General features: G+C 44.2%; 2 protein-coding genes across 3 annotated transcripts in view; one reads left to right on the forward strand and one right to left on the reverse strand.

The window, feature by feature from the left end:
- Nucleotides 1-811: 811 nt before the first annotated feature.
- LOC119467075 (translation initiation factor IF-2-like) lies at nt 812-2982 on the reverse strand. The gene is made up of 2 exons (XM_037728196.1): nt 2584-2982; nt 812-2488 (listed from the first exon to the last, which is right to left on the reverse strand). Exons 1-2 carry the CDS (start codon nt 2980-2982, stop codon nt 1766-1768), a joined length of 1122 nt encoding a protein of 373 aa, XP_037584124.1. The 3' UTR covers nt 812-1765.
- B4GALT6 (beta-1,4-galactosyltransferase 6) overlaps nt 2483-10758 on the forward strand; it is a 66144-nt gene continuing 57868 nt past the window's right edge. The window contains exon 1 of one of the 2 annotated variants that reach the window (XM_017497969.2): nt 2483-3278. In XM_017497969.2, coding sequence (XP_017353458.1) covers nt 3164-3278 — 115 coding nt within the window. In that variant the 5' untranslated portion in view covers nt 2483-3163. The remainder of the gene's footprint in view (nt 3279-10758) is intronic. The other variant, XM_017497961.1, reaches the window with a different exon arrangement.

The raw sequence follows: 10758 nt of genomic DNA on the forward strand, positions 1-10758 counted from the left end.
GGGCAGAGAGTGACTGAAAGAAGAGATTTCTAAAAATAAATTTTACAAGTACTCAAATAGTACTTACCATGTACCAGCCTCTCCCATGCTCTTTACAGGCATTCATTCATTTAATCCTCGAAATAATGGCTGCACCTACTAGGCTTGTTTTCTGGTACAACAGATGAAGTCTACTCCTGAGGAGAGCTTATCAGTCTTAACAAGTACCATGGGGGCACTTGATGAACAAGATAAATCAAGAGATAGGGTTAAAATCAGGAGAGATACGGATAGCAGTCATTTACGCCAGCTAGGTTCAGCTGTACAGTCTTCAGATTTCTTAAAAAAAGACGAATAATCAAATTCTATAATGTTAACACTTCTCTCTCAGTTTTATAGTAACCTTTCCTTTGAAAAAGCCAACCTTGGCCACGTGCAGTGGCTCACGCCTGTAATCCCAGCACTCTGGGAGGCCAAGGCAGGTGGATTGAGACTATCCTGGCTAATATGGTGAAACGCTGTTTGTACTAAAGTACATAATTAGCTGGGCGTGGTGGCACGTGCCTGTAGTTCCAGCTACTTGGAAGGCTGAGGCAGAAGTATAGCTTGAACCTGGGAGGCAGAGGTTGCAGTGAGCTGAGATTACGACACTGTACTCCAGCCTAGTGACTGAGCGAGACTGCGTCTCAAAAAAAGAAATAAAAGAAACTAAGAAAAAGTCAACCTTGCCTGAGAAGAACCGTCTACCACTAGGTCAGCAAAGATACGGAACTCTCTTTTGACTAGTGGTATGGTAGCATTAGATTATAAACAACCAGTTGAACTGATGCAGATAAAAAGAAATGAAGCGTCAGTGAGACTGGAGAGAGGAATACCACAATTTTTGCTTCCTCAGCATTCATGGACTTATGTGGCTAGCATAGGTTTTGTTTTTCTTTATTTTACAAGTGAGTTTCCTGTTATTTAATGTTGTTCCACTTTGCATTTCGAATTTCCCTTAAGCATCTAAAAATGTTATAGTGTCATTACCTTTTGCATTAAATATTAAATTAGCCAGAGAAGTTGAGGAACTTGTAAGTACTCCAACAAACAAAATATTAAACAATGAATTTGAACTTGGTGATTCCACCTAGTGAACTAATGGGATATAAGAGAATCTCTTACCAGACACCATGCTTAGCATTACACACAGTTACCCATTGAATCTCACAGCCTTGCTAGGGGGTATTATATCTACTGTTTGAGGGTGGAGAAAACAGGCTCACACAAAGTACTAGCTTCCACAGGTCTCACAGCTAATATTAATGAAAGGCTTGGGTTTACGAAGTAGGTGTTTCAGGCTCCACATTGCACTATCTCAAAGACGATCTAGGGCATGGACATCCTGATAAAAACGGGCCAAATTTATTGGCTATCAACGACAGTTCCATCTGGAAATACTGAACAAATAATGGCAGTAGGGCATCCCGCCACTTCCTGATTAGTTGAAAAGGAAACACCTGCGCACACACGTTTGACCAATGTGATACAGCTAAGGACCTGGAAAAATTCAGCAAGCAGTAAGAAACATTTGAACAAAGGGTAGACCACGGCCTAGGAGGTGGATGAAGCCACCCTACCGAAGCTAGATGGGGCTGAGGCCCTCAAGGGCCTAACCGGCTGCCCAGAAGTCTTCTCAGCCCCGCCTAAATACAGCGAGGACGACCCAGGATTCACCTTCAACAGTGAAGGCAAGTCCGAGTATAAGAGATGCACATAGGCCCGGGCCACATCCTGACACTGTTTCTTACAAGAAGGTGGAGGGGGATTCGGGGGGATGCATTAATCCAGGTCGGAAATACACCTTGTTCGCCGAGGGAGGATTTTGGAAGGAAATACCAACGAAGTCCTCTTTTGGAGATGCCCATTCCCTTTCGGGTACATCAACCTTCATTATGTACCCGCAGGGCAGAATGTATGCGAGGCTTGCAAGGCGTCCCTCAGCCTCCACCCGCGCGGCCACTGCGGGGTCCCCGGGCGGGCGGGGGCTGCGGTGACGCAGGAGGCGGCTGGGCCCCGGTGCGGCCGGCGCGGGGAGGGTGCTGCTTGGCGCCGGCCTATCAGGACGCACGGTGTTTCGGGCGCGGGGAGGGCGGGGGCCTCCAGATTTCCTCGGCCCGGCGCAGCGCCGCCTGCTGAGTTCCCAGCGAGCGCGCGGAGCCCGCGGGGGTCTCCGGACGCGCCTGCCGGTCCCGGTTTTCCTCCGCGGCTCCCCTGCCCTTTCACGTCCGCCTCTTTCTCCAACTAGACGCGGCTCCGACGGCGCTCGGCCTCCTGTTCTTCGGGCTCCCTGGCTCTGTCCGCAGCGCGCGTCGCCCGGTCGCTCATCGCCTTGTGTCCTCGGGCCCGGCGCGGGCGCCTCACCCCGGGCGGTCGGCGGTAATGCCGCTGCCGCCCTTGCGGCCGGGCAGGCAGCTGGCGGCGGCCGCAGTCGGAGCGCGTTCGCCGCTGGCCGGGACGCCGCCCTGGCCTGCGCTCAGCTCCCGCGGCGGCCGTGGGGCGCCGGGGCCCGGCGCGGCATGAGGAGGAGGCGGCTCAGTGCAGGCGAGCGCCCGGCTCCTCGGCCCCCAGGGCCCCCGCGGGCCCCCTCGCGTCGCGCGCGCCGGTTGCGGCCCCGGCGCCCACGCTAGCCCCGCGCAGGCACGAGACGCCGCGGCCCGGAGCAGGAGGCGGCGCAGGCCTGCGGAGAGGACGCGGGCGGTCGGGACCCTGAGCGCGGGGCTTCGCGGCTGGACCCCACCGGGCACGGGCAGCGGAGCCGGGCGTGCTGCAGTTCTCTGCCCCTCTCCGCAGGGGCGCCGCGGCGCGCAGCCTGCGCCTCTCCGCACCTGCAGCCCCTCCTCCCGCCGCTGCCTGGCGGAGAAAACGCGCCTCCTTGCCCTTCCCAGGCCTCCTCGGATCCCCCCGTCCCTTCTCCCTTCTCCGCCTCCGCGCCTCCCCTCCCCCGACTCTCGGGCTTCCCATTCATTCCATCCGCTCCTTCCCATTGCCTCCTTTCCGCTCGGTCCCTGTCCCCAGAGCCTCCCCGCGTGGACCCCGCTGCAGTGTCGGGGTTCTCAGCACATTTATGGAAGTTTAGGGCCTTGACAGTGGCCCCGAGTCCGGCCTAAGAGCGCAGCTTGGGCTGCTTGCCGGGAAGAGGAAGATGTCTGTGCTCAGGCGGATGATGCGGGTGTCCAATCGCTCCCTCCTCGCCTTCATCTTCTTCTTCTCCCTCTCTTCGTCCTGTCTGTACTTCATCTATGTGGCCCCGGGCATCGGTAAGCACCGAGACACACCCTCGCTTATCCTGGTCACATCACAGGCAGCGCAGGCTGTTAAGGATGTTACTTCTGGGATTTGGAAGCTGTTTAAACAAGGGGCCGCAAAAAGCGTTTAGTTTGAAATGTTATTTCAGACGTGTCAAACTGCTTCAGAGCATGGCTTTGCTATGTGAGTTTTGTTAATGCATGCATTTGGTCAATGTATGTTTGTTAATAACTTAAAAGATTGCATTAAGTAGACATAGCAAAAATTAGTGTGATGGCCTGGGATGCCCTAGTGGCTTTCTTGAGTGTTCATAACAGCTTTATCCATTTAATGTTAAGTCTTTAAGCCTAAACTCAGTGCTTAATTGTAGTTTTATTCAAACACCCTCGGGTATAGGAATTGGTTGTAAAAATATGGAGGAGCCAACAGCAGGGAATCTGATTGAGTCCCAACAGTGTATGTAGTCTAGGGTCTTGTGTCGCTTTTTTAGAATGGGGTCAGTGGACATTTGTGCCATACTTCTGGAATTTTAAGGCAATGAGTTGTCTTGTAAAAACAATGCCTCATTATTTTAGTTGCTTGGGTCTGATTTTCAAGGGTAGGTTGCCTTTGCTACCTGTTAGGATGACTTCTGAGAAAATAGTGATTGAAATAACCATTATTAAGGGACTTGTAAATTAAACTGTTAACCTGTTGTATCATTTTTTGGCCTTTGGTGCAAAACACACTTTTGTAAAAATCTACTTGAATTAACTTCTTTATTGAATATACGAATTCCTCTTCCCCCTTTTGCTGAAAAGGAGCCAATGCGGCGTTAATTCTAGGGAATGAGAAATAGGAACCTCACATGAATATTAAAATACGTCATATTTCCAAAACATTTTCTGAGTGTTTTCTGGCTACTATGTATTTAATGTTCAATTACTTAGTAACAGTGAGCATCTTCTCTCATTTCTCCTTACACACGAATAGTCGTTTGAACCAGTGCTGTCTGTGCCGAGTTAGCTACAAATGTAATGCCCCTTACAGAGTGAAAACGTTTGCAGAATTGTGAGATAGAATTATCAGGGCATTGTCTTGAGTGTAGTAGATTATTGTAATGAATTGCAGCAGGAAGGGAAGATGGAAACCTCATGCAGACTGCTTCATTTCTTAAAATTACTATGAGACTTTTTCTTTAATAAATTTTTGGGTCAGTGAGATGTATAAACCAGGTGATGATGTTTGAGAAGAAATGGATTGTTGAAACGTTGATGTGTCCTAAAATAGAGGTTGTAGGCTAAAGTTTGAAGAATATTTTAACATTATTGCAGTTTTCCTTTAGGCCAGAAATAAACAAAACAAAACCTCATATAAAAAACCTACTCCTTGAAGCCTGTAGTACTAATGACAATGATAGCTTAGTGGATTTGATATTATCTAAGATATTCAACAAGGGCTTTATTTTTTGCCATTTTGGAGTCTTATACATTAACTAGTCATTCTGTAGCATTGTTTTACTTTCTCTAGTAACTCTTCAAAAGTTGGACGTCTTTGGGATATGTTATTAAGAATTTAACTTTGAAAGATTTTGGTGAAAAAGATTTTTTTTTCACACTTAGATAACAATTTTCCCACATTCTTAGTATTATGAGTAACATGTTGAAGTTATGTTACTCAAAAAGCTAACCAAAGGAAATCAAAATTCTAGTCATCCTTTTTTTTTTTTGAAGTTAGTGTGTCAGTATATTATTTGTAGATTCTTAATTCAATTTGTGTGAAAATACTGATAGATTTTTCTTCAAATGCTTAATGTTTGCCATAGAACAGTCACTGATACAATGTAAAAATTTTGGTAAATGTCTTTTAGGCAATTAGATTGACATGGCTTAACCTACTCTGTTTTTGTAGGTAATATAAGTGATAATAAAAGAAGTTATTAAAGCCAGTTAGAAGAGTGCAAACCAAAAACTTACGCTGTGAACTTGTCAAGCTGAATCTATTTCCCAAACCCTGTACCATTTAGCCAAAAACAAAAAAACAAAAACCCTCTTTTTAAAATCTTTTGTATCTTTAAGTATTGGGAAGCAGTTTTCCAAAATTCAAATTTTTGCTTGAAAGTTTGAATTTTATCGTTGGCAGCAAATACAGTCAGTTTTTCTTGATGTGTCAGGCTCACTTTGCTCATTTTGGAGAAAATGTAGGTCAGGTACACAAGTTTAAATAACCATAGTTTTTCAGTTGTTCTTTCAAGTAAAGATGATGTTCCATGAAAAATGTGGCTTGTTGAGTTCCTGCTGCAGCAATCAGTTGCACAAGTGCTTTGGTATGCAGCAGAAATGTTTTATGCGTACTTCCGATTTCGTCACAGATTTCTTATTTATGAGGCATATCCAAAAGTCATTAGGTTCTTAGAACTAGTTTTTATTCAATGTACATAGATTTTTCTTGAAATAATAATTTCAAGAAAGTAATTCATATGTTAGCCTGAATTACATATTGGAGCAAAATGTGTTTATGACTAAAATGTATGTTGTATGAGTACTTTTTATGTGCCCTAAATAAACGATTCAAATCTCCTCTGTTAAGACGTTCCTATTAATCCTACCATAGCAACCTGTTTGGTAGACTTTAATTCTGTTTCCCTACTTCTTTTCTGACCTGAGACCTGTGGATGTCATGGGCCTTCTTCCCAGGCAGATCTTCCATCACTTTAGTTCCTTCTCTTTGCCATCCTGAGCAAATACACCACACAGTTGTAGGCAGCATAACCTGTTTAGTTTCCAGTGTTTTCAGATGTTGCTCAGCATTTCTGGACTATTTGAGTCTTCAACTATAGTGAGTTCCATAGAACTCAAAGCTCATTATTTTCAAGGAAACATTTTTCTTGAAGTGTCTAATGGATATAGGAAACACAGGGATAGTCTTTACATTATAAACCTTAGTACCGAGAGAAGCTGGATGGCAGACACCTGCCACCTCACCACACCATAGGAAGTCCATGGACAAATTGCTCCAGCCCACCCAGTAGAGGCCGGAGCCATAAGTTGTTTCTTGTTCTGAGTCTACCTGTGTGTGTAACTGCAAAAAGATGAGTGCAGTTGTTTTGGCTTGGCTGGATTGAGAATAGAATTGCACTTAATAGGAAATCTCTTTCCATATAACTTCCAATATAACTTCATTTTCTTGCTGTCATATCAAATATGAGCTGACTTATAAGTTCATTCAACAAATAAGAGTGGTCCACCCAAGAAAGGCTGTGCGTTATTTGACGTATGGAAGGCAGATGACTAAAACTCAAGTTTCTTCCCTCGTAGTACAATGGTATGAGCTCCATAAACCGGAAGGCATGTGGTGGGGAGTGAGGGCTGGTTAAGGATTTCCAGAGGAGAAAGTGGTTGAAATGGGATACATAACATTTATCTGGCCTTAGCAAAGGGATCCTAGTCAGAGAGAGCAGCATGAGCAAAGAAAGATTCTAGAAAATGGGAGTAGCTCCATCTAGCTACTGCTTAGTGGCACATAGGCCCAGTTATGGAAGGTCTCTGGGCCTCCAGTGCCCAACCCTGGTGTTCAGGTGCTTGAGGTCTCTAAAATTCCTGGCAGAGAGAGACTGGTTTTTGTTCACACAGCTTTATCAAAGCTGTCTATGATTACAAAATAAATTGATAGTGCCTCTATCAGTGGGTAATGTAATGGGAGGAGATTGCATAACTTCCCTGGGAGTGGGGATTTCACTGTCCATTTGACTCACCAAAAGTCCTGACCTTTCCTATACACACTGACGTGCTGTTTTGTTCCCTGGGTAGAGATGAAATCTGGTTGGGCCACTTTGGGCTGACTTCCTCTGGGCCCTTGGAGGAATTATCTGGCGGGTGCTTTGTTATTTGGGCCTCCCTGGGGTATGTGCCCAGCTGGGAATGGTGGAGGTGATGGTGATGTGTGGTCAAGGTGTGGGTCCTGTGTGCAAGCATGTATGTTGGGAGAGGTGTCTTAGGTCCTTTGCTCAGGGTCCCTCTGCCGTTTTGGCTGGGGTTCTTCCTGGGCTGGCACAGAAGGTGGCTAGTTGCCCTGCAGGTTTCTTATCATAGCCCTTAGCCTCCTGCCCAGGCAACTGGGCCTGGCTATGTTCTTTGGAGCTGTTACAGTCTGATTTTGTTTCAAAGGTCTTTCACCCAGTGCCCAGAACACCCAGTATTCTGATCTACATGGCCCAATTCAGGAGTTTGGATTTGGGCCATGACATTGGGCAACTCTTTTCCCCGGGCCTCCCTTACTGGCCACATGTTCCCATGTTATTTTTGTCCTGTGAGTAGCAGGAAATATCAAGTTTTGAAAATGATACAGTCCATTGTTTTAGAGTGACCCTTCTAGTATGAGGGATGGGTTATACGGGGCAATAGACAATAGAAGATTAGAACTATTGAGGTTGGTAGTTGTATCAGGGCAGAGTTGAATAGATGGGAATAGTGGGTTTGAAGGAACAGGAAAAGCTTTAAGATGAGGCTTGGATTCTAGCTTGGACAATCAGGTAGCTACTAATAGGGAGTACAGAAAGGCACGTTTTTAGGGGGCTATTTTGATTTTAGAGAAATTGAGTTGGGATCCCTGTGTGATATCCAGAAAGAATTAGTAGGTAGGCAGATTAAAATAGGGGCTTGCAACCAAGGAGAGAGGTTGTTGTCTTCATCATGTAGGTGAATGGTATTTACTTATCCTTCAACACACCTGAGTAATAAAACTCACTTCTGCAATTGGAAGTGACTCACTGTGTTACTTACTCTGAAACGTGGAATCACAGGGGTTAAATTGGAATACAGAGGAAGACCAAGTATAGTTTGAAAGTATCCCATGAGAATTGCTACCCTTCTCACTAGCCTTTGTTACAAAAGAGTCAGTAGGTCTATTCCACCCTCAAGAGATGATTTGGCCTTCCTAGAGATTGTTTCCACAGTCAGATTGCTATTCCTGAGTAGCATATGTAACTCAGCTGTGTCTTTTCAGTGTACACTAATCCAAATTCTGTGGCCTTATGGGAAATTAGGTAATATTGAAGAGAAACTTGATTCATTGAAATCTGGCAATGCTAACTGCTGTTTTCCACCTTAGCCTTCCTTTTATGAATACATTTTAAGTTTGTTAATGTGGCACAATGAGGCAGTAATGGGTTTTTTCTGCAGCAGTGCTTATCATTACTGCCTTTAAATTTATTAAAGATAAAGATAGCCATGTCTGTGATTACTTTTAGAAGAGAAACTTCTAACCTAGGTTTGCAGTATCCATATGTAATAGGCATTCCAAACACTATTTTTAATTTGGTTGGGAACAGAATGCATTTTCCTTTTGAGACAGTGTCATCCACAGTAGTTAATTTCCTAATCCATCTTATGGAAAGCCTGTTTCTCACAGGTTATCCTGCAAGGCTTCTTAGGGCACTTTTCCTTCTGGGCCTCATCTCTGGTGTTCTAGCTGTGGCTCTTCCTCTCACCCTCAGAGCCCATGGATTTGTCCCTCTGACCAGGGGCCCAAGGCCAGGGGAAGCTTGGGCACAGAAGCGTTGGTGTTTCTGGAGCCAGAGCTATGGGCAGAGCAGCCCCAGAAGCAAAATCCCAAAGGTAGCCCACTGCCTTGTTCATATTTGGAGATCTACATCTTCCCTGCTGCAACCCACCCCCTGCCAGTAGGGTTAGCCTTGTTTGTGAAATGAGAGAAGGAAGATGGCCACTGCCTAAAGTGTCACACATTATTGTTGGAAGAGCTAAAATGTCACCTTAGGATTCCTGACTCATTCTGCTGTGCCTGAGTTGAAGGAACTGATCATTTTTGCCCTGGAAAATGGAAGATTTGGGAGAAATAATATGAGCTCTCTCTTCTTCAGTTTGAAGGAATACTGTATAGATGAGTGACAAAACATTTTTTGGATAGCCTAAGTTAGCAGTGAGGGTAATGACAATGAAGCAGAGTTTAGGCTTATTGTAAAGAGAAAAAAAAACAAACAAACCAATCTTCTGACCTTCAGTCAGTGAAATAAGTGGCCTTATAAGTGCTCTTTTCCTTACACATTGTCAGGTGAGGTAGATGACTATCTGTTATGGCTGTGATTACCCTGGTGAAGGTGCTTTGCTTGGGAGCCTGGACAGACCTCTTGGATTCCGTTACACTCTGTTGCTTGGGGCTGTGTTTACACTGCGTGGTTAGACTGCAGCACCCTGGCTCACTTTGCAAAGGGGCAGACCTGCCCCTCCACCTGTCCCTGCACCCACACTGTCTTTTGTGACTACTTTTCCCTTTCAAACCTGCCTTTCATGTTTGTCTTAAGTAGAAATGTGGAGGTGGGAGGGGAGGCTGAGGTGAGATGTGTGGGAGGTGATTTTTCCAGAGCTTGGGTTTCCTAGGTCGCCCTTGGGAGTTCCTCAGGCCTGTGTGTTTGCAGCATTCTTTTTCTAGTTCATTTTTTTGGCTGCCTTGGACCAAGCTGGCTTTTGTCACCACTTTTTTTTTTTGTTTGTTTGCCAGGGTAAGCAGAGCAGGCTGTCCCCACCTCTTTCCTTTCCTTTTTTCTCCTTTCCCCCTTGTCCCTCTGAATGTGTTTGGTTTTTCCTTTTTAATTCTTGAAGGACACAGTGATTTAATGTTTAAAAGGTATATTTGATCAAATTCTGCCTTTTTTCAGGATAATAACAGAATAATATACAAATAATACAGTGATTCAAATTGAAGATCGATTCAAGTGAAGATTGAGAGTAGGTTTTCCGAGGATACCCATATGTCTTTTACATGCCTTTGGAAAATTAAGCATTTACTTCAATTATAATGAGATATTTTTTACCTCATATCTTGGGCCCATTGGAAACTTTCAGGTAGCACCCCAATTCTGTTTTTCTTCAGCATTTATGTCTTGTATTGGGCCAGTTTGATTTGCTGTGTTTCACTGTCAGACTGCCTGTGGACATAATTGGTTTTGGTCTTAGCAGAATTTACCTAAGTTTGGTTTAAGATACAGCAATACCCCTCCTCCTTTGAAATAGGAGAGTTACCTTAAAGGATGTTTATGTCACTAGTTATATTTTTGGCTGTGAAGCAGAGCAAAATGTTTAGGAAAATATAGTTAGTAATTTCAAATCTTAATTTTTATTTTTTTCCTCTGGAAGTATAATAAATACGGCTTTTTGCTTGCATCTTTGTTTTTATTGTTAATTACTTGAATTAGTGAAAGTCTTTGGCTTCACCAAATTGTTGTGTTACATGTTCATTAATCACGAAACACACATGCTCCTATGTCTAAATGAATTGTATATTCAAAAGCTATGTAAAAGAAGATATATTTAATATAAGTTAAACTGATTTGGAAGGGTCTACTATTTTACTTGTTACAAATGTTATGTTTAGAAAATTACTACAAACAATAATTTTCAAATATGTTTTTAAGGGTTATTTGAGGTGATAGGGTTTAATAAGCTTATTTCCCAGGTCTTACCATGCAAGATTCTGATTCATTTTTTTTTTTTTTTT

Source organism: Cebus imitator, unplaced genomic scaffold (assembly GCF_001604975.1).
Source record: "Cebus imitator isolate Cc_AM_T3 unplaced genomic scaffold, Cebus_imitator-1.0 Scaffold12, whole genome shotgun sequence".
Classification (NCBI taxonomy): domain Eukaryota; kingdom Metazoa; phylum Chordata; class Mammalia; order Primates; family Cebidae; genus Cebus; species Cebus imitator.